Here is a 22012-nt window from a genome sequence, read left to right as displayed (position 1 = left end):
TTAATGTATCAAAAGGTTGTGTTTTTCCATTCATAAGGCATCAATAATAAAAATTCATGAATTAAAATAAAAACAAATGACAAAAAAAATGTAAAACTTGTCTCAAAAAAGATAGATACAAAAAGACAGATACAAACAAGGCTTTTTAATTTAAAAATAGTTTTCTTTTTTTCTGTAACCCATTTTCAAATTAACTTGAGGTTCTGCGGGATTACAATTTTCCCTTATTAATGTTTTATTTAAAATGTTAAAAATAGATTTTTATTTTGTCATATAAAACTTTGCAAACCTATAAAACACCATTATTGTGAATTTTAGCTATAGATTTTTAATCATGAAAATGATTTTTGATGTTAAGTGTTAGGTAGCCAAATATACCATAACTTTGGGTTTAATTGAAAACGTTATAAGTACTAGGTTAGTAGTTAAGTTGGAATGTTAGAATCTGAAGGTTAAAAAATATACGAACTTAACTTTTTTCAAGTCTTTAGTTATTTATTTTTCTCCACTTACACAGTTAATAACATTTTCAACAACACGAGTTAGTCTGGACAATATAGGATGGTTAAGAAATGATTTTTTTTTTATTCCCGAAAACTCTTGTAACATTTTTATAATTTCTTTAACTTAAGATTTGTTTAAAATCATTCACAAAAATAGCATGAAATTAATAACAGCTATAAAAACAATCTACATAATATATTACAAAAATAATAATAAAAGTAAATGCAAATTAATAATTTGTGATTATAATCTGAGACAAATAAAATTAAAACATCCAAAAAACATTAAACGACGATGAGGGGTTTTATTTTGAAGTTTCCCAAACGGAACTGGTATTTTGTCCTCCGGGATTTGACGGGCTTTTACACTGAAGGGGTTTGGTTACAAACAGTGAAGCCTAAAATTAGGGAGGCACCCCAACAGCAGATGACGCCACACAGCTAAAGTGGACCTTGTCGTCGTCGTTGCGTGTCCCCGATAACAGGACTCGGGGCCATGGAAACGTTCCCCGCGAGTTTCCCGCTGTTGATGACTCCGGGGGTATTTTTAGCGCTCGTTGTCATCTTTTCGTAACTGCCCCGGCGGCGGTGTTCAGTATAAAGGACCGTTGGAAAATGCAGCTGTACAACAGCGCGCTCACACACTACCCGAAGTCGTCGCGGAAAGTTACAATAACTCTGTCTGCAGCCCCCGAGCGCCTGAACGGGACGCCGCGAACTTCCTCCGAGGTCGACTTTGCCCAACTTGACACAACTTCGTCAACTCACGCCGCTCCGCCCGCGGAGACTTCTGGAAACATGCCCGCCTTTTCGTGCTACGAGGCTGCTTCTACCAGGAGGCCGCTTTACTTCACCTCCACCGCCGAGATATTAATCCGCCGACCCGACGGAGTGCAAAGGCCGGTTCCCATTCACATCATCCGACAGCCCAAACCCCCCTCAGGCCGCCCCCACAAGCCCTGCAGTGACCCCGACCAGGAGACCATGGTGGACTGGACAAACCATCAGACTGAGGAGGCAGGCTGCACAGAACTGCCAGGAGGATCTGCTTTTAAGAGGAAGAAAACCACTCAATCCACAGTGGAATGTAAGGAGGAGGATTCTGGACCTTATAGGAGCAACGGATGGGCGTCATTCCATGAAGAGGAACTGGCCCCCTCAATGGTTGCCATGACGAAGAACTTCAGAACAGAGGATCTATTTGACATGAACAGTATGGAAAGTACACCACCATCAGGGCAGAACCAGACTCTGAAGCTCAGTGTCCTGCAGGAGTCGCCTCCGCAGGGGTCCCAGCAGAGAGACCACAAAGTCAGCCGGTACCTGGCTGAGGTGGAGAAGCAGAACAAGTACCTCCAGGAGAGGAACCAATACAGGTACCACATCATTCCAGATGGCAACTGCCTGTACAGAGCTGTGTGCAAAGCCACGTACGGGGACCAGACCAGGCACGGCGAGCTGCGGGAGCAGACGGTGCACCACATCGCCGACCACCTGGACGAGTTCAACCCCATCATCGAAGGCGACGTGGGAGAGTTCCTGATCAATGCGGCGCAGGACGGAGCCTGGGCCGGCTACCCGGAGCTCCTCGCCATGAGCCAGATGCTGAACGTCAACATCCACCTCACGACGGGCGGCAGCTCAGAGAGTCCCACCGTCTCCACCATGGTGCACTACCTCGGCGAGGAGGACGCCTCCAAACCAGCCATCTGGTTAAGCTGGCTCAGCAACGGCCACTACGATGTGGTCCTGGGCCGATGTCTTCCCAACCCAGAGTACGAAGACTGGTGCCGGCGCTCACAGATGCAGCGGAAACGAGACGAGGAGCTGGCAAAGTCCATGGCGGCCTCACTATCGAAGATGTACATAGAGCAGAATGGCTGCGTGTGAGGCCACAGTCTGTTCCTGATGGATGCTGTGGACTCTGCTTGGTTGCTTTAAATTATTATTCTTTTGTAAGTTTTCTAAGTTTGTCAGAAAAAAAGTGCAGTGCACATCGCAGACCATCTTTATTAGCACTTGTCAACTATTTTTCCATTTCTTTGTGTTTGTCTTTTTCCAAGTGGCACATAGCTGTATTATAGCTGCTCTCTTTTGCACAAAAGTCCTGTCAGACTCGTTTGGGAGAGTTGTATTTTGTGCTGCTTTCTTGTCATTTATTCCAAATGTTTGGATTGTTTTCTTTTTATTTTAAATGAAGTTTGTTGGGGAAAAAAACATGTTTTTATTTTATAAGATTGTTTTAACAGTTTTATTTGATTGTTTCCATAAAACTGTCATTCAGCATCGATGATCATGTCTTTTTAGTCGCACAACACTAATCTTATACAAACCCTCCCTTTAAAGTGCAGCATGGTGGGAAGAGATAAGAGATGCACGCTGCACTCTGATGCTTTGAAAGGTTAAAAGTTATGTTCTAGCTTGATTAGCTGGTGTCTTTTCTCAACTTGTGTAACATAGTTTCTTCAGAGCGGCAGGAGTTCAATAGAAATCTGCCTCTGAGTTGTGTGGCAGCATTTCCCATCATCCCTTTGTTTACACGCTCTCACAATAGCTTACAGTCCCAACCTATTATTTACCGATGCAACAAAAATGGCGAGCAATACTGGAGCTATCCGGCCTTACAGTTTGAGCCATATGCCTGCTCAGATGAAGAAAATGAAGACATACGTGGATCTCCTAATCTGCAAGTGAATCCATCAGATTGGACAACATATTTTCTACATCACAAACACGCTCTCTTTATAACAGAATTCTTTGTGTGTTCCTGATTTACAACAATAAAGAATAAAATTTATTCTAAAGAATAAAGAAATACTCAGAAATACCCATTTTAACTAAGTTTTTCTTTACAAATGTGCTCCCATCATCAAAAAAGGGCAAAAGAACATGTTAAAAAAACTGTTTTAATCAGAGTAGGTCTTTAAAATGGGAAAAAAAGTTTTAAAGACAAAATTTTCTGCAGAGTATTCAGTTACACTGTCACCCTGTTTATCCATGTTTTCCTAGATTCTTTGTTGCATTAAAGTAATGTACCATTCATTCAAAATGTGTTTTGTTTCCCTGTGGCAGATGACAACCTCACCGTGTTCCCATTCCATCCACTAGATGGCAGTGTAGGCTCCTCACATCTCACCACACAGATGTTTTTTATTTGATACAAATTAGGACGGAAATTAAAGGACTTCAAACTATAGGGATTAGAAAAATGCTAGACATCGTTACTTGGCGTTGAAAGAAGCCAAATAGATGATAAACACTTTTTCCTCTTGCAAAAATACTGAAACTAATCAAATGTGCAGCTCAAAGAACTAAATAAAGGACAACACGCGCACAAAAGATTACCAGTCTAAAAATAAAAAGAACCTCAATACAAATACAATTTAGTTTAAGAAAAAAAAACAGAGAACTAACTAAATGCAACCAACATGTTAAACCAAAAATAATTAAAGAGTTTGAGAACATTTTACAGGTAAAACAATATGTAATAAAACAATAAAAGTGCGCCAAAAGGCACGTGCAAGTGAACCAAGTGCCAATAGAACGGTATAAATAAATAAATACAATCATAAAAGATACGTTTTCTCTTCATCTCTGAACAGCGATGACGTCACTCTGCGGGCACTAATGCGGGGCAGAAAAGTTTTCATGTTTGTTGATGCGGGAAAGGAATAGTGGACGCCCCCTCTTCCCCAGCTCGATTCAGACCCGTTCAGAGCAGGGAGAAGAAGGCGTGCAGGTACAGCGGACCGTCACCGAGCGCACAGCTGGCACGCGCATCGGCGCGCGCGGACAGCCTTTCTTTATAAAAATATAAATCCACGGGTGCGCGCCGTTACGCATCTGAGCGGGGATCCCACGCGCAAAACGCAGCGGCACCTGAACGCATCCTCAAAAAGTTCTCGCATACTTGAAGAGGCTTTGACCTGCGGGGGGAAGAGCGGACATGTCGGGGCACCGGGTGCAGTTTGCGGACCTTCCTCCGACTGAGCACAAAGGGAGTCCAAAATTTCACAGTAAGAGATCATTTCTTTGGCTGCTTAATTTGGTTCAGATGATGAACTCTACGCGGATGAATAAGGGAAAATTCTCCCTTCTCAGGCCAGGGAAGGGAAACTTTTAAGAGCTTTATTTAGACTACAAGTCATTTTTAAACTCTACTTTAGCCTTAATTTGAAAAAAACGCAATTGATGCGTAATTTTAAAACTAGAGTTGAATTTTTATCTTATTTTCTGTCTAAAATGTTAGAAATAATACAGAATATTTTTCCCCATTACATGGCTCCTCTTAGCAGAGTATTTTTCTTTCTATGCGTGACTGTGCTGAGTCTCACCTCTGATCTCCTCCACTTGGAGATCAGTGCTGTGATGCCATTTGCCCCACTGTTATTATCTGAAGTGGCAGTTGCCCTTTTCACACTGCTGCTAACTTTCTTTTCTTTTGGCTCCTTAAGTGAGAGAAGCAGCTTCCTTTGAGCTCACCTTAAAGGGACTTTTTCCATTTCCTGCTTCTGTGTTTTTGGATCAATAAAATACAAAGATAAAGCATGTGGTTGTGTTGGCCCTGGAGGTGTGATCGTATCCGACTGGGCTGCTGTGTCTTCATTACAGCTCAAGAAAAATCCAAACTTATCTCCATGATGACAGGTTCGATTGGCAGAGCATGTAAATGAGGGCATGGTGGATAATTGCTAATTTGCTGCAAAGCCCTTTGGAAGCCCATCTTTACCTCCCTCCGGCTTCATGAAGTTCGTGGCTGAAGCCTTTCTGTTCGGTTGCAGGTTTTTTTTTTTGTGTGTGCAGTTTGGACAGTAACATGTGTGCAGACTGCAGGGGCAGAAGTGCTGATGGCAGTTGGAGCTCAGATTGTATGCAGGGAGTGTGGGGATGATGTGTAGAAGGGCACAACAGCAGCTTCAGCAGCAGCGAGCCACACATTCTGACTCAGCTAATCTGTTTTTCCTGCTGCATAGAAGCAAGCGACAGGGGTCAAGTTTCAGTCTTTTCCCTCTCGATCTTTGTGATGCACAAACCTGAGCAACATACTATTGCATTGTAGACTTGGAAGATGTTGCCAAAAAACACATTTTTTTCACTTGTTGTGAAATTGCAGATAAAAAAGCACCTCTGGCATGAAAGTAGGGCTGGGGTCTAACCACACTTCCTTCATTTACGCTGTGGCTGATAGTGATCTTTGTGCCACACTAAGGCAAGTCTGCAATGAGTAAGCTTGCCAAATCTTTGATTAAATCTGTACATTGATTAAAAATGTACGTTTAAGATTTACCCAAGATTGCAATTGAAGGCCAACATAATCTGTCCAACCTTGTTTGAACGGGCTAGGATTGTTTTTTGTATTTTATCGTTTTAAGCGAACCAAAAGGTTTAAAAAACAACCTTACCTGGCGCCAAACCCTGACGGGAATAATTTAAAAATTGTAAAGCAAAAACTAGCTACATTTGTTTGTCCTGTGACATACATGTTAATTAGCTTCTATACTAGACCACATTTCCTAACAAGAAATTTTCCAAATTTTTTTGGTGTTATTTTATGTATTTAATTTATATAACTGTTTCATATTTCGGTGGTGCTACTTCTTTTTACTTTCTTTTGGTTCAGTTTTACACATTGGTGTCCACCTGAAAATGACTCAATTATCTTGATTTTAAAGATCCACTAAAGGAAAATTGTGTTTTTTTTAATTTTAAACATGTTCTTTTGGCATTTTTTTTTTCAGATTTAGCACAGACAAATTACGCTTAAAATTGCATTTCTAGGTTTTTATTTATTCAAATTTTTGTGAATCTGCAGCAGATGAAAATATGCTGTTTGAAAAAGCTTGTAGTTGTCATTTAAAAGATATGCTGGGTTTGCTTGTAGACGACTAGATCCATCCACGTCTTGGTTTTCCTTGTCTGACATGGAAGCTGGATCTAAACTGTACCTTTGGATAGCTCCAATGTTGCAATTTTGCTTTTTTGCACTGGTACTGTTAGGTTGTGGGTGTGAGAGACTGTAAGCTAGCGGGAAAATGTGTAAACAGATGGATGATGGTAAATGAGGATGAGCTAACTCTGCCCCAACAGTTCTGCCTGTAACTGAGAGGTGAATTTCTAAAAAACTACTGCAAAAATGATGTACTAGAGGACACTGACTTTTTGATTGGGGTTAAAAATGACATAATCATAGTTAAAAGACAGAATCTCCACACTTCAGTTTAAGATTCAAGACTAATGGGAATGCTTTTAGAATAGCCCAAAAGATGATGGGAGTGGAACTTTAAGCAGATGAAGGTTCACTTGTTTGTGAGGCTTCGTGCTTGTTACACAAAGTGGACCATCTGAGAAAAGGAACTCTAGTTCTTCTTCTTCTAGGTGCCTTCAGAAAAACCCTGTTCGCTTTCACATAGGACTTTTGACAGTGAGGATACCAACTTGTAAAATCTCAATCAGTCACAATTGTCTGCTTGGGAATGGTATCTTTTAAAAGAAACCTTCAGCAGTAAGAAAAAAGCACATCCAATAAGAAAATACTTCTTGTTGATTGAGCAGTACTGACAATGATAATCCACAATCCATTGATCAAATATATCGAAACACCCTTGAGACTTTTTCAAACATTTATATTCATTTGGACTTCCTTGTTTTTATGTTGTGGGCTTTGTGGGATTTTTTTTCTTCCTCTTAATGTTTGTCACTTTTTCTCTTCATTTCCTCTCTAGTTTGCTGAAAAGTTCATCTAAAATGTAGCAAACCACAGCAGGATTCACCTGTAGGCAAATCCAGCCTATTTTAGTGTAGGTCGACCTTGTTTGACCCACACCAGCGTTTAAATGAGCATTCACACCTACTCAAACACAGCAGATTATCCAGGAAAAAGAACTGATCCAGACCAAACAGCCCTGGTTTCACCCTTTACAAACAAGTCAGTTAAGTGATACCATGTGGTGGAAAAAAATACCACCAGTTTTATGTCCACCAGAGATTTTTGTGTTTGATGCCAATCACAAACGTACGTGGTTGTACTTTTTGTTTGTCTACCTCACCAATTTCACACTTATTGTTCTGACTTACTTTACCGTTCCCCATCATTACAAAAAGAACTACACTCACATTTTCCAAACTAATGTGGTTTTGATGATTCTCTACATAGATTTTGAAGGAGTCATTGCAAATGTTCTTAACTACTCAAAGTTCTTGGTTGGCTGATTGCCTTTATTTTGGCATTATGGCTTATGAAAATGATTATGTTGTCATGATTTATTTGATCAGGATTATCATTTCTCCTTTGTCGAATAGTGATCACGGAGGATTTTCTTCCTAATTTCACCAAAGTTTTGTCTTTCATTGTGTCTTGGCCAGCTGCAGTCTGAGCCATGGTGTCCATCATCTCAAATTACCAATGATATTTACAGATTATGTCAACAGCTTGCAGACAGAGATAAGCAGCCTTATTTGCAGGGTTGTTGTCTCCATACGGGAAAGAAGTCACAGGAGCCTTTTGAGATGCTAATCAGTTAACCTGCTGACAAGTTCCAGAAAAAAGAAAATGTTTTCCTCAACTTTGCTTTTCAATAATTTAATTACTTCCATGCAAGATATGAAAAAATAAGGATTTTTTAATCAATGTGCAATTGATAAACATAGTTGCATGTTATTATATCCTCAGTCTCTGTGCAAATGGGACAAGCTTGCCAGCTGCTGTGCTGTAATCACAAATGCAGATAGAGCTTTTTCACCAGCCGAGGAATGCATTTGGTGGCTGCGCCAGCGTCACTCTGGGGGGATCCTTCCCCTGCTGCTTATGACTCTCTGTGAAAACATGTCAGATTGTCACGAAGGTAAGGATTATCCATATCTCCCATAGATAGTTCAGTCTCTGTCATTAACATCATCTTTTTTTTTGTCAGTTGCTCCTGACTCGAGTGAAGGATGCTAATGTCTGCTTGGCTGATTGAGCGAATCCCTTAGGAAATAGCTTTGCTCTTTATTCTAAACAGCTGTTCTTACAGTGGATTAAAACTAAGTCTCTGAGAGAATAGAGCAAAATATTAATTTTGATATCCTTAAGAGTAATGTGCCATTAGGTATTTTATTTTTCCCTCTTTACATAAGGGAGAAACTTTTACATTTTTGTTACCAACTAACGTATCCATTTTGAAAAAAAAAAAAGGAAAAAAATTAAGATTTTGGAAAAAATAAAAGCCCTAAACTTGATTGGAGCTTTAGATGAGCCTAATATTCAGTGGAATAATTATTCATGATGTATTTCTATCTGATCTCCCACTTTCCCTAATTTTCCCAATTCCTACTGACCTTTTCACGGCTCTTCTGTCATGTTATTTCACTTTACCCACCTCCAGTGTTGCCGTTTTTGGAAAGTGAAAGTGCTCTGCTTTCACTTTTTTTAAATTGACCTATCAGCTGAGGGCAAAAACAAAGAAGGGATCATTGCATAATGCTTCTGACCCGTGACATTTTGGTTTATAGTTGAACACGAGGAAGTATTGTCAGCGTAAAGGTCATTCTTGAGAAATGCAGTTTAGTAGCTCTTAATGTAAAGACCCTGAAAAGGGAAAAAAATAAGGTTACTTTGAAACACAAAGAAGTCGTCAGGTTTAGGCTTCACTTCTGCTTAAGTCAATTCCATCTGTTTTTCTATGGCAGAAACAGATGCCATTAGTGACAATTACAATTACAATGCAAAGAATATGGGTTAAAGTCTCAATCTGAACATCTTTCGGATCTACTTTAAAAGCGTTCCCAGTGGTCTTTTGATTATTATTACGCCGTTTTTAGCAAAAAAAAAAAAACTGTGTTGTTTTCTTGGACATAATTCCTGCAGAGCAGCAGGAGTTCATTAGAAATTTGCCCCTGAGTTGTGAGCGGGACTGTTGGCACAGAGTAAGCCCACCCCCATATCCCATCATCCATCTGCTTACACACTCTCCCGCTAGCTTACAGTCCCTTACAATCCCAATTTAACATCACTGGTGCAACAAAAATGGCAAGTAATACTTAAGCTGTCCAGCCGTACAGTTACAGTCAGGACCATAAATATTTGAACAGAGACACATTCTTTCTAATTTTGTTTCTGTACATTACCAGTGACTTTTAAATAAAACAACTCAGATGCTATTGAAGTGCAGACTTTCAGCTTTTATTCCATGGGTTGAACAAAAAGATTGCATAAAAATGTGAAAAATTAAAGCATTTTTTTAAACACAATCCCTTCATTTCATGGGCTCATAAGTAATTGGACAATTGACTTCCATGCTATTGCATGGGTAGGTGTGGGCAATTCCCTTGTTATGTCATTATGAGTGAAGCAGATAAAAGGCCTGGAGTTGATTAGAGGACTCGTGCTTGCATTTAGAAGATTTTGCTGTGAACAGACAACATGCCGTCAAAGGAGCTCTCCATGCAGGTGAAAGGAGCCATCATTAAGCTGATAAAACAGAAAAAAAAACATGCGAGAAATTGCTACAGTATTAGGAGTGGAAAAATCAACAGTGTGGTACATCCTGAGAAAGAAAGAAAGCACTGGTGAACTCAGCAACCCAAAAGACCTGGACGTCCACGGAAGACAACAGTGGTGGATGATTGCAGAATCATTTCCATGGTGAAGAGGAACCTGTTCACAGCAGCCAACCAAGTGAACAACACTCTCCAGGAGGTTAGGCCTATCAATATCCAAGTCTACCATAAAAAGAAGACTGCATGAAAGTAGATACAAAGGCTACAGTGCAAGATGCAAGCCACTCATAAGCCTCAAGAATAGGAAGGCTAGATTGGACTTTGCTACAAAGCATCTAAAAAAGCCAGCACAGTTCTGGACAGATGAAACCAAAATCCTCCTCTACCAGAATGATGGCAAGAGAAAAGTATGGAGAAGGCATGGAGAAGCTCATGATCCAAAGCACACTACATCATCAGTAAAACACTGTGGAAGCAGTGTGATGGTCTGGGCGTGCATGGCTGCTAGTGGCACTGGGACACTAGTGTTTATTGATAACGTGACACAGGACAGAAGCAGCCCAATGAAATTCCGAGGTGTTCAGAGACATACTGTCTGCACACATCCAGGTAAATGCAGCCAAACTGATTGGGCGGCGTTTCATAACACAGATGGACAACGACCCAAAACATACAGCCAAAGCAACTCAGGAGTTTATTAAAGCAAAGAAGTGGAATATTCTTGAATGGCCAAGTCAGTCACCTGATCTTAACCCAAGTGAGCAGCATTTCACTTGTTGAGGACTAAACTTCAGACAGAAAGGCCAAAAATTTCCTTGGAGTCGGTCTTTAAAGGGGAACTCTACCCACTCCTCAGAATACATGGATTTACTCTGCCTTCTTTTACCGTATATATATTTATGTTCCCAAAATAATCTAAGAAGCATCTAAGGCTTGATCTGAAATCACAAAGATAGAAACATACTACATTGAAACCGTGAGACCAATGGGTGGCTGTGGCTCTCCACACAGTTATGATTCATCCATCACAGGAAGTGCTTTTGAAATATCTGCAGTTCTCCACAAAAGGTGTTACAAGGTTGTCTTCCTTGGAGTTGAGAAACAAGCTATGATTACATCCCCTGCATCTCTTCCACTAATGCTGCGTGAAATGTGACTGTTTAAAAAAAAAATCATTTTCAAAGGAGAATCAGAATCACTTTATTTGCCAAGTACAGCGCATGTACAGGGAATTTGACTTCGGTTACTTGTGCTCTCGTGCAAACTAGCAAGGTAGAAGGATAAATAATAAACGGATAAATAATATAAAAGAAGGTAAGTGTAAGCCCAACTCAAGTAACAGGGAAATAAAACAAGATTCAAACATGGATGAGTTAAAAGTCACAGTCCGTTCTTTCATGTTCAAAGGAGATCATCTCCTAAGGTTGACATCTAATAGATAGGAAACAAGCAGTGAGCAAGGCTGTATGCTAATGCATTGTTTTGTAGTGGTGTCTGTGGTGGCACCGGATCATTGAGTTGGGCTTATGTTTACATCCACATGCCACCCTGACAACAACAAGGCTTTTTTTTCACAAACAGTGATTTTAAAGACTCCAGAAATCAATGCAAAGATCTGGGTCACTGCACTTGGTGTCAGCCTGGACAAACACGTGGAGATGGACATTTCTGTAGAAACACAAAACAGATAGATAGACAGAGTACTTTATTAATCCCCAGGGAACTTTCTAAAAAAAAAAAGTTTGTAAAAAACCCAAAGTGGTAAGAAAATAAACTGCCAGTACCTCCAATTTGATACAGATCAGATATAAATGTTTTTCTAAAACAGAAAACCCAATTTAAGAAAAACACAACTGCAAAACCAGGGATGCATTCAAATGCAACCGAGAACAGTTTTTTTTCCCCACAAGACAAAAAAAAATCACCCTTTTTTTTTTATTATTTTTTATGTTTCAGTTACAAGTTTAGATAATGTTTTTTGTTTTAGCTTTATCTGTTTATTTCTTGGGTTATTTAAAATAAAATGTTTTCATGATTGCTTTAAACCTGAACATCAGTCCTTGTTTAGTGATGTCCAGTTCATCAGGTAAACGGGTACATTTGAGGTTCAAAGCAATCAGAGTAAAGCCTTAGTCACCACTGCCCTTAAGGGTGGATACCAGCTGTCTTTGGGTAAAAAATAGGTACCTATACGGGGCACGTAGGTGACCTGAAGGAAATATCAAAGTCGTAGACCGCTCTGTGAGCCTGTAGAGCAAAAATATTAATGTACATTTATTTCTACAGGGATACTGTGGGCAACAGGTTGTAGTGAACACTTATAACACCCAAGGGTAAATAAGGGTGAAGTGAACCCTGCGGACTGTGCCAGGGACATGTTAGTGCTGCTCAGGTAATAAATGCACACTCCTTATGTGCAGCCTGACTGGTAGAAATGAGGAAATGAAACAAAGAGAGTGTAGTTTGTATGGATGTCCTATGGGGACTTATGTAAACCTTGCGTATCATTCTGTGCGTGCAGCATTTGCCCTCAGTAAGGGGCTAGCACTCACACCTTACAACTGACTAGAGTCAATAGTAAGGTACGACAGCATCACCCGTACATTATAAGTGCCTCTAACTCACATTGTTCTTACAGATACGTCACGATACACTTACCACATGCATGTCAATGGTACGTTCCATATTTATGGCTTCCCTTGAGTTGGGTGTTAGAGCGTCATCTGCAAGCGCTCCTTTTTAAGATGCGGCCGCTCCTCTACGACCCTCTACGGGCCCGGACAACCCAAAAACCTGCAGGATGTGACTAAGGCTTAAAGTGCATCAGCAGATATTGCCCCAGAGCCAAAGCAATGTGTGTGAACACAGCTCTACCCTGCAGCATCTCTTCACCTCAGTCATCCCATGATGCTTCAGTTGCTTTTTCGTCTTCTTTGTAAAAAAAACTGTACAGACCTTAGTTAAATTTTGGACTTCATCGCGCAGTTCGTGCAAATCAGGGAACACATTTCAAGACATCTGATGACAACAGGAGGCAAAGGCTTGACAAACACACGTCTGAACAGATTTTCCGAGTCAAACTCTGTTTTTGATAAGACGCTCCTGTTCACATATCAATTACATGGCTTGGCTATAAAAAAGCCACCCGACACCACTCATTCGAAATTCCAAACATTTTGTTTCTGCATTTAATTTGATAACTGAGCAGTAGAGAGAGGGGGGGGGGGTCTACTTGCAGTCAATAACCGCAGGGCGCTCCTGTCAGTGTGATGAATGGAAGGTTTAGAGTGAGGATATAAGTGGGTGTGTGTGGAATGGGACAGGACGCCACTGATTGGGTGCGGTCAGAATGGGAGACGGTGGGAGGAAAACATGCGTTCAGAAAAATGCTGAGAAAAACTTCCGCGTGTATACATGAACAACACCCTGACTTGCAGAAGTTCCCTCATCAGCAAGTTTATTCACGTTCCTTATATTAAAAAAATTAATTAAAAAAAATTGCTGTGTTGCTAACCCAAAAGTTCCTCTTCCTGTCAATTCTATGGTCAATTTGGGCTAATCCATTTTTTTCAGATTTTTTTTTAAAATTAAACTATTTTGATTTGTTTTAACCCACATTTAAACAAATTTTATTGAAATTTTAAGAGCTATTTAATTTTTTGTCCTAAAGATTTCTTTTCTTTCTTTCGTCAAACTGTAATGAAGAGGGAAGGAATTCTGTCCACGGAGTTTGACCATCCTGACAAATCTGGACTTATGATCCAATTCCTCACCTCCTCCCCCCCTTGACACACCTTTAACTCTAGATCAGAGCTGCCACAGGTGCTCTGGCAGAAGAAACAAATAAATATGATGAACAGCCTTCCTGTCGGTGCATGTGAAGCTGAACTCTGCAGCGATGCAGACCCGGCTGTCAGGAGATGCAGCAGAGGCCAGCAGTTGTGTAAGAGATTTAATGCGTGTGGGGCTGGGCGTCTAAAGAGGGGAGGGCTGCAATCAGCAGACCTTTTGGCAAGGCTCACCAGGAGTTTTTGTGTTTGTTGGTTTTGCTTCCAAAGTCTGCAGCACATGATCATACAAAAGGAATTCCTTTTAAAATATGAGTTTAAAAATAATAGTTTTTTTTTTTTTGTCGTTTTGTTATTTCCTTCAGAACATTGCATTTCTTGGAACTCTGCCTCTGTTTTCAAGAGCCTTGTTATCTTTCATTGAGAAATACATCTTACAAATCATCCCTTTATATACTTTTTGGCAATTGTAGCAGCTATCCAGTCAGCTTGTAACCACTAGATGAACACCAATTTTGATTTATTTATTTATTTTACAATACTGACCCTTGGGGATGTACTTGTTTGTGTCTGTCAACGAAACGGTGTCTGTTCTCTGAGTCAGTCCAGCTGCAGCCTTTGGACCTTTGGGATGGAATGTGTAATTATCCTTTCCAGTGTGACACAGAGTCATGTCAGGAGTCTTGTGTATGTGGTAATCGGTTTCTCCCCTTCTGCTATTTGCTTTCATGAATAATAGGACGATTTAAAAGAAAAGCTTTGTTTATTAATAAGTAAAAGCCCGCACTCTGTTCCCAAAGATAAAGAAAATGTGGAAGCACCAAATATTGCAATAAGAGACTGCATATATTAAATGACTCATGTTTTTTAAAATCCGACTTAACATTAAAATTTAAACTTATGTTCTGCTTCCTAATTTTTTTAAATGTTTATTGCTTTATTTAAAAAAAAACTTTCACTTTACTTTGTCCTCTCTCCATCGTCCAGTTGGGCTTAATAGACTCCAGTTATGAAAGCCAGCCCTGTTTATATTTCTTTTTCCCTCTATCAGAACCCCATAAGTGATCAGATTATCTAGCCAGTGTAGCATTCACATTTAAGACATTATCTTTTTTAAGAACTTGTGTCCTTCTGACTACCAGAGCAAAGCAAATTTGTCCAGTCAAAATGTTTTAAATCCATCAAAAACTACAAGTCCCAGAGCCCCACCCTTTTGAATTTCACATAGATAAAAAGCCCCAAATGTCCTCTGTGATACCAAAAGGACTTAAGTCAGTAGTATGCAGTGGCTGAGAGATATTCTGGTTTAGAAATGTACTCCACAGAGGACATGTTTGTAGTGCTGGTAGTCAGCAAGACGACTTGCTCAAGTTGAACTGTGTATTCAACAATTTCTGGGGGTATTCGTATTTGCATTTGCATCAGATATGTATTTTTATATTTTTTATTTTTTATTATTTGTTACAACACAGTCAGATTCCATGAATGGTATTAAATGGGATGTGCGATGGCGAAACTTTGTTCTGACACAGTTCCCAAGTCAAACAATGTCTTGTGGTTTCATGAGAGGAGTAGTGTTGTCAAAAGCAGAAAAGGTCAGTCTACTGCTTTTGTACAGTTTGATTGTTTTGAAGAGAAGCTGGTGAATGCAGCAGGGGGTCATATGAAACCTCCTCCAAAAATGACAGTACTAATAAAACATCCAATCATTTTAGGAGACAAATTGCCCAGATATTGCCTGCTCAGGTAAATGTCTATGTTGCATTTTGGCTCTGTTGTGGTTACTGTTGCTTCACACAGTGGTTATAACAAGTGATGTCAGCAGCAGCAGAAGAAACACTCTGCTCCGCGTCTTGGATTGCGTTCATGCGGGTGAGGCGTGTCTAACAGACTAGGAACCAGCCTTTACAAGTTCCATGGCCTCATTTGCCATTTTGATTAAGTGCTTTTAGTAAATTTAGTTCAACAAAAATACAATAGATTGTGAATAGAGTTGTTGCCACATTCCATGTCATCATCTGCATCTGTGCTGTTCAGAAAAATCTCACAAAAACATAAATAGGAAAATTCCTGTTACTAAAACAATTAAAAGCTCCAAAAATGATCTTAACTTTGATCTTTTTTTGGCAAAGTTGACAAATGATGGGACCCTTTCTTGCAGCCGGAAGCAGAACATATTTATACTTGATATGCAATTTGCCAATCCAGTCTCAAAATGTTTTTTAAATTGTTTGGCTGCCATGTATTTTTAAAATTAAGTTGCCTTGTAATTATGTGCAGTTAATTTCAGTTTAGTGCACTTTCTGGATTCCGTCTTTTGGCTTCTTCCCGTTCAGGGAAATGCCGTCGTAATGAGCTTTGAGAGTGCATCTTCTGCAGAAATTTAGTTATTGTAAAGTCACGCCTTTTTATTAGATGTAGAATAAAACAACTGTACACCATGGTTAACTGGTGGGAAAAGATTAAAAATATGATGTAAAAATACACAAAGTTAATGGAAAAATGAGTTAACCGGCTAGAAAAAGTGAATTAATCTAATTGCATTTGATTTTCTACCGTGTCACAGTAGTTTTGTATTAGAGCAATAAGTTTACTACTTATAATGGAATTTGGAGGTTTGTAGGTATTTTTTTTATTTTTTTTTTTTTAGGAAATATTTACACGCAGATGTTTCTTTACTTACCTGCAGATGCTCATTTTCATTTTCTTGTACATTTTTTTTTTTGCCATCAGAGGCTTTTTAACTGTGGAGTTACAAGGTGACAAAAAGCAGGCATCAACTTTCCTTTGACCTTCAGGACCTTCAAGTCCCCCAACCCCTGAGTCACCCGAGCCCCCTGCTCCTGCCGCCGAACTTGACACTGAGTGGCGCCCATTTTAATATCATAAGGGATCCTCTCTGATGGAGGTTTGGGGTTAGTCTTTGATCTTCCTTGCGCTTGGTAATGAGGATCAGACTTTGGAGGTTTTGGCCAAAGCCGTCCCACCCCTCCCTGTTCCACTTAGAGCAGTGGGGCAGCAGATATTTAAGAGCAAGCTCGACCTCCAGAGAGGCTTTATTTTTCTTTCTTCCCTTCTCTGTCTCCTTCCATCTACACATTCACTTTGCTCTCTCTGTCCTATCTCCTCGCCTTTCTTTAATCAGTTCCTCAGCACCAAGATTGCTTCAGAATCCTAGACCGGTTTCATCATTTCATTAAGGATGCCTCGGTGCAGATGAACCGGACTTCTGAGACCCGATAAGCACCTTTGGAGGAGCTGGTGTTGCAGCACAGGCTGCGACCAGGCTCGGTATCATCTGGAAGGCAACATGAAAACATGTGTGTACACAAACCGACGGTGAGGCAAAGGGTCAGAGCAGAAACCAGACGGCCGCTGACTGATTGACCTTTGACCCGAGCTTTAAAAATAAAGTCCGATCAAAACCATGTGTGTGCCAGAGCTTAAACCACACTTCCCTTAAAGGTAAAGGCGCCTTCCTTCTGTGGAACTAAGAGAGCTTTTATTTTGTTAAATTTGGGTGGTGTCTGGAGATTCTTGTCAAGTGGAATCTTGTAAATGTTTAGATCACTGTTGAATGATCACAGAGCTTTTTTTTACCCTCCAGCTTGTAGAAGGATGAGTAGATTGATGTCACATGTTGCAGCATGAAAATAAGCAAATCTTGCATTACATTTAGACCCAGCTTTTGTTCCTGTACCTACGATTTATCACAATTATCTTTGAGGGCTATTTCTGGGCAGGAGAATGGGCAGTTAATTTAGATTATTGCCATATTTGGAGGCAGTAAAGCTCAAAGCCATTATTCCTGTAGGATTTCAACCATTAAGAGGGAGGAAGCTAAAGAGCTTGTATCTTTTCTTTTCATAACAGACGCTTACCACAGGTTTTGATATTTCACATGACTGCCTTTCCTCCCTCATTTATTCGTTATGCCATTAGAGTCATATTACCCAAGATTTTTCTTTTATAGCACCATCCACGTTTTATTTTTAGACCGTCAGTGTTTTCCTCCTCCCTGTTTCTGTCTGTTTCAATTCAGATGCTTATCTTTTATCCCATGTTTGCCAACAAGGAGAGCATGCTGTTGGTTCAGCACATCTGGCTGCTGACTGCGGCTTCGTGTGGTCGTGCGGGAACGCGTACATGTTGACGCGTCTGCCCACATGCATTACGGTGCACTGATGGAGCTTCATATTTATGGAGGAGTCAACAGCAGCCTACGCTGCTAAATTTACTCTAACTTTAATGTCAGATTTTTGAATTTATTTTTGTAGCCTTTTTGCTGTTATTAAAATCAAAATCAAAAATGTGTAAATAATTTGACTACAATGAGACACATTAGTGTCTTGCTAAAATATTTTTACATATTCTACAGGTTCAGATACAAACAGGAAAGATAGAAAAACATACATTTGTCAGTTTAGATTTTTTTTTTTAACCACAGATTTGGTTAATCCACACACTGGTGCACCTAACTACGACTCTTCCACTTCCATGCTTCACTGTAGTGACAATGCATTAACTTTGATAGTTTTATTTCAGCATTTCAGTTGCATCTCAAACATGTCAGATTATTTTGAAAAGAAAAATGACCTTGGGTGAACCTAACTAGATAATCTAACCCAATATTTAACCAGTTTTTTCACATTCTCCTACAATCTGATACTTTTGGTTATAAGCAAACAGTTTTTCATGGGCTCATCAGATCCACTCACATAACTTTCTATATTTTCTTCAGACCAGGTAAGGCATATAATCATCTTTTAAGAAAGATTTTTTAAAATTGCTTAAATTGTATGGCTTCAATCTTTCCTTACAAATTCAGTATTGATAAATCAAATCCTTAAATGTACAAGTTTCTACATGTTTCTCCAATAGTTTTTTATGTCGGAATTAATATTTTGGTTTAAAAATTTAAGTTTTGTTCGGTTTGTAATCATGGTAATCTGTCAAATTTTTTCATAAATAAAAAAAAATCACTTTAGAATAGAAATGTAAAAAATGAAAATATTTGATCAAATTGAATAAAACCACGAACCTGTGAGTCACAATAAAGCCAATTCAGTTTTTTTGTAGTGCTATCCACCTATCCTGATTAATACAGATCCAAGACCAAATTTGTTGAAAAGTAGGCCGTTCAATGCAAAATTATATTGATACATGTTAGAACATTCAAAGTAAGCTTAGTTAAAGTTGGCTTCTAGCTAAAAAACTCCCGATTCTTCTTAAACTTATGAGTAATGTGGCATCATACAGTCACTTGAAGTTAGGGAATGGAGTAATGCATCCTGTAATATTGCATAAGGTGGTATTCCCTTGTTTTTTATGGAAGCGGTTCTGTAGTATAATTAAAAATAAAAGTCAAAACCAGAAATGCTCAAAATTAAAATGAAAAAGCAATCCACCAAAATGCTTTTTCATTTTCTTCTTCAACACCGCTTATTCTGTCACTTGATTAAAATGATAATGAAAATGGTATTTGACATTTCATTTTCAAAAGGTTCTCTGGTAAATATGTAGCAAAATTCATTTAGAAATGTCTAATTTTAACAATTAAAATGGATTAACAGAAATGCTTTTTCATTTTCAAAATGTAGCTGCATCAAATGACTCAAAATTAATATGAAAAATCAATCCACCAAAATGCTTTTTTTTTTTCTACTTCAACACCCCTTATTCGGTGTCATAATTAAAATGAAAATGCAAAGATGGGATTGCATTTTCATTTTCACATCCACCCTGCGAAAACTGTCGCATAATTCAATCCGAGTTGGCTTTCCAGAGGGGAGGCAGGGCGAGGACGTCGGTGCTATCTCCGTGTGTCCGGCTGCTAAGAGACACAGACATGCTAGGAACATTGGAGCTTTTGCGTTAGCGGCAGAGGAGAGGGCTTTGTGATGGTTGTGAACTTCTGATGATTGTACACAGCTTCTCAGGACTACGTAGCAGCATTTCCACCTTCCGCGTTCCTCCTTCGGACGCACCGCGGTTCGTCGAAACTTTCCCCGGGACTAGCTTTGTCTTCGGACTGGCAGCCGGATCGCCGAAGGCGGAAGTGCTGCTACGCAGATCTGAAAAACTCTAAATCATCACATGAATATGTGTTTCCAGTGGTGTCCAGACAGAATTCAGGCTTCCATGGTTGCATTAATTTCTGATAATGCACACTTTGAAGGCCATTATCCCGCTTACACCATGGTCACTTACAAAATAAATACTCAGCTTTTAGTCCTTTATTCTTGTTATTTGTTCGGTTTAGATCGCTTTTTTCACAAAAAGCGGACTCTTTGTTTCGTGATGCTGTGCATTGTCAGCTCAAAGCACATTACAATGCTTTGACTTCAGCGGCAAAGGAAATTCATGATGGGTTAAATAAAGCATTAGCTCAGAAAGAAAGTTCACCTCTTACCACTTGTTTTTGTCCAGATGATGAAGCAAAAGTTTGTTTTAAAGAAGCCAGCGTAGTGATATAAAACATTTCAGCTATGTGACCAGAGCTTCTTTTTTAGGTGTGCATTATCACTGTAGATTATCATTTTTTAATCCACACCCAGCAGCCAATCAGAATCGAGTATTCACCCGGACCATGGTATCAGTCCAATAAAATGCTAACAGTTTTTTAAATCTTTTTTTTCTTCGACTTTACAATTTGCTTTATTATTTTATCTTTAAAACTATTTTTGTGGCAATGCTTGCATCTTTTTAGTACAACCCCAGCTTCTTTTTCTTACAGATACATTTTAAAATGATGTCACTATAAACCTGTTACTGTACAAAAAAGTACATTCCGAGTGGTAACTTTTGTCATCCTTTTGCTGCAAACAACACAAAAATTGAGATCAAACAGTTTTTTATATTTTACAACAAAAACCTAACGTGTAGAGACAAACTACAAATTCAAATTACTCCACAAAGAAAGCATAGACAAGGTCAAAGCAATGTGAAAAATGTCTGAAAAATAGGCTAAGCTACTCTCAACTATAAACAAAGTTTCATGGAGATTCCAAGGGGTATTACAATCATATTTCATAACTTTTGTTATGTTTTATTTTAAACCAAAATTGTCAAAGCAAATGACTTTTTTTGCTCAATCAGGACGAAAAGGAAGCATAAAGAAAACTGAGGCGCTTGACTGGACCGACCATCAAATTTTATTAGACACCTTAATTTCTTAACCTCACCATTAAAAAAGAAAAATTGTGATCAGTGTCCACACATTCATGTATTTTATTGCCCGAATAGATTGCTCATTGGCTTTCATTGGTTTTAGTCTGCTCCTTGGTCCAGTGAATAAGCACTGTCTATTCACACTGTTCCTGAACCGCACCCGGGAAACATTTGCAGGCAATATTTTTGTGGGTCAAATTCTGTAAGTCTGGTCCAGATTTCAGACGAGCTTTCACACCTGCTAAATCAAGTGTGCTATGAGAAAAAGGTACTAAAAAGGCCCCTTTTTTTTTAAACCTCCCAAGCAGTCCAATTTGCCCCATGCAACTCATTATTTCTTACTTCCAATGTGATGTAAATACCTGATCAATTTTAGCAGAGGAGCAAAATTTTTGCCTGTTAAAAGTGCAAAATCGCATCGCTCATGATCAGATTTTTTAAAAGCTGCCAAACTGATTTAGTGACTCAAGCCACAAAAAACAGAAACGTCTAACGAAAATCTACTTTTTGGCAGGCATGTTTACTCATGCAGACATGCAGACACACAGATTATTCACAATCCCCCAGAGTGCACTTAAACAAATGGTATTTTCACGTGTGAAAGGTCACAAATGAAAAAACTGTTGGGAGCATAAATTTAGGTCCATGTGTGTCAGTGCTGGCGCACAGGGAAACATCATTTGTGTGAAATATTACTAAATAACTGTTGAGGAGCTGATGCTCAGTCAAACGCTGCATCTATATATTCTGCATATGTCCCCCAGGGTGGAGCTTTTACAGCATTTTGGAGACATTCCTTTGTGTTTTGATAAAACTTTGTGTTGATGAGGTCAGGTCAATGCAAGATTGGAAAAAGAAAGACAAAAAAGCATTATGGGTAAAAAAAACACATGAAAGATTTTTCAGATTATGATTATTTAATGTTGATTATTTAATAATGCATGTGTTTGTGCATATTATATGCTATTTGTATTTCCAATATGTTTCTCAGCGCAAGCTGGGTTATTTCTTTTGTCTGATGGGTTTTTGGACAGCTGGATGATTCTTTCTCATGATGTATGATCCACTAAAAGG

At 39.2% G+C, this 22012-nt stretch overlaps 2 protein-coding genes across 5 annotated transcripts in view; both read left to right on the top strand.

Annotated features, from left to right (window-relative positions):
* The first annotated feature begins 479 nt into the window (after positions 1–479).
* otud1 (OTU deubiquitinase 1) lies at positions 480–3552 on the top strand. Its single transcript, XM_004081106.5, has one exon. The coding sequence runs from the start codon at positions 1119–1121 to the stop codon at positions 2391–2393; it is 1275 nt and encodes a 424-aa protein (XP_004081154.1). The 5' UTR covers positions 480–1118; the 3' UTR covers positions 2394–3552.
* A 577-nt stretch (positions 3553–4129) lies between these two features.
* kiaa1217 (KIAA1217 ortholog) overlaps positions 4130–22012 on the top strand; it is a 116509-nt gene continuing 98626 nt past the window's right edge. For all 4 annotated transcript variants that reach the window (XM_078938636.1, XM_078938615.1, XM_078938612.1 and 1 more), the window contains exon 1: positions 4130–4519. In XM_078938636.1, coding sequence (XP_078794762.1) covers positions 4450–4519 — 70 coding nt within the window. In that variant the 5' untranslated portion in view covers positions 4130–4449. The remainder of the gene's footprint in view (positions 4520–22012) is intronic.

Source organism: Oryzias latipes, chromosome 20 (genome assembly GCF_053564925.1).
Source record: "Oryzias latipes strain Hd-rR chromosome 20, Olatipes_Hd-rR_3.1".
In the NCBI taxonomy this organism is placed as follows: domain Eukaryota; kingdom Metazoa; phylum Chordata; class Actinopteri; order Beloniformes; family Adrianichthyidae; genus Oryzias; species Oryzias latipes.
The sequence above is the reverse complement of the archived record's forward strand: the minus strand, read 5'-3'. Positions and strand labels throughout refer to the sequence as shown.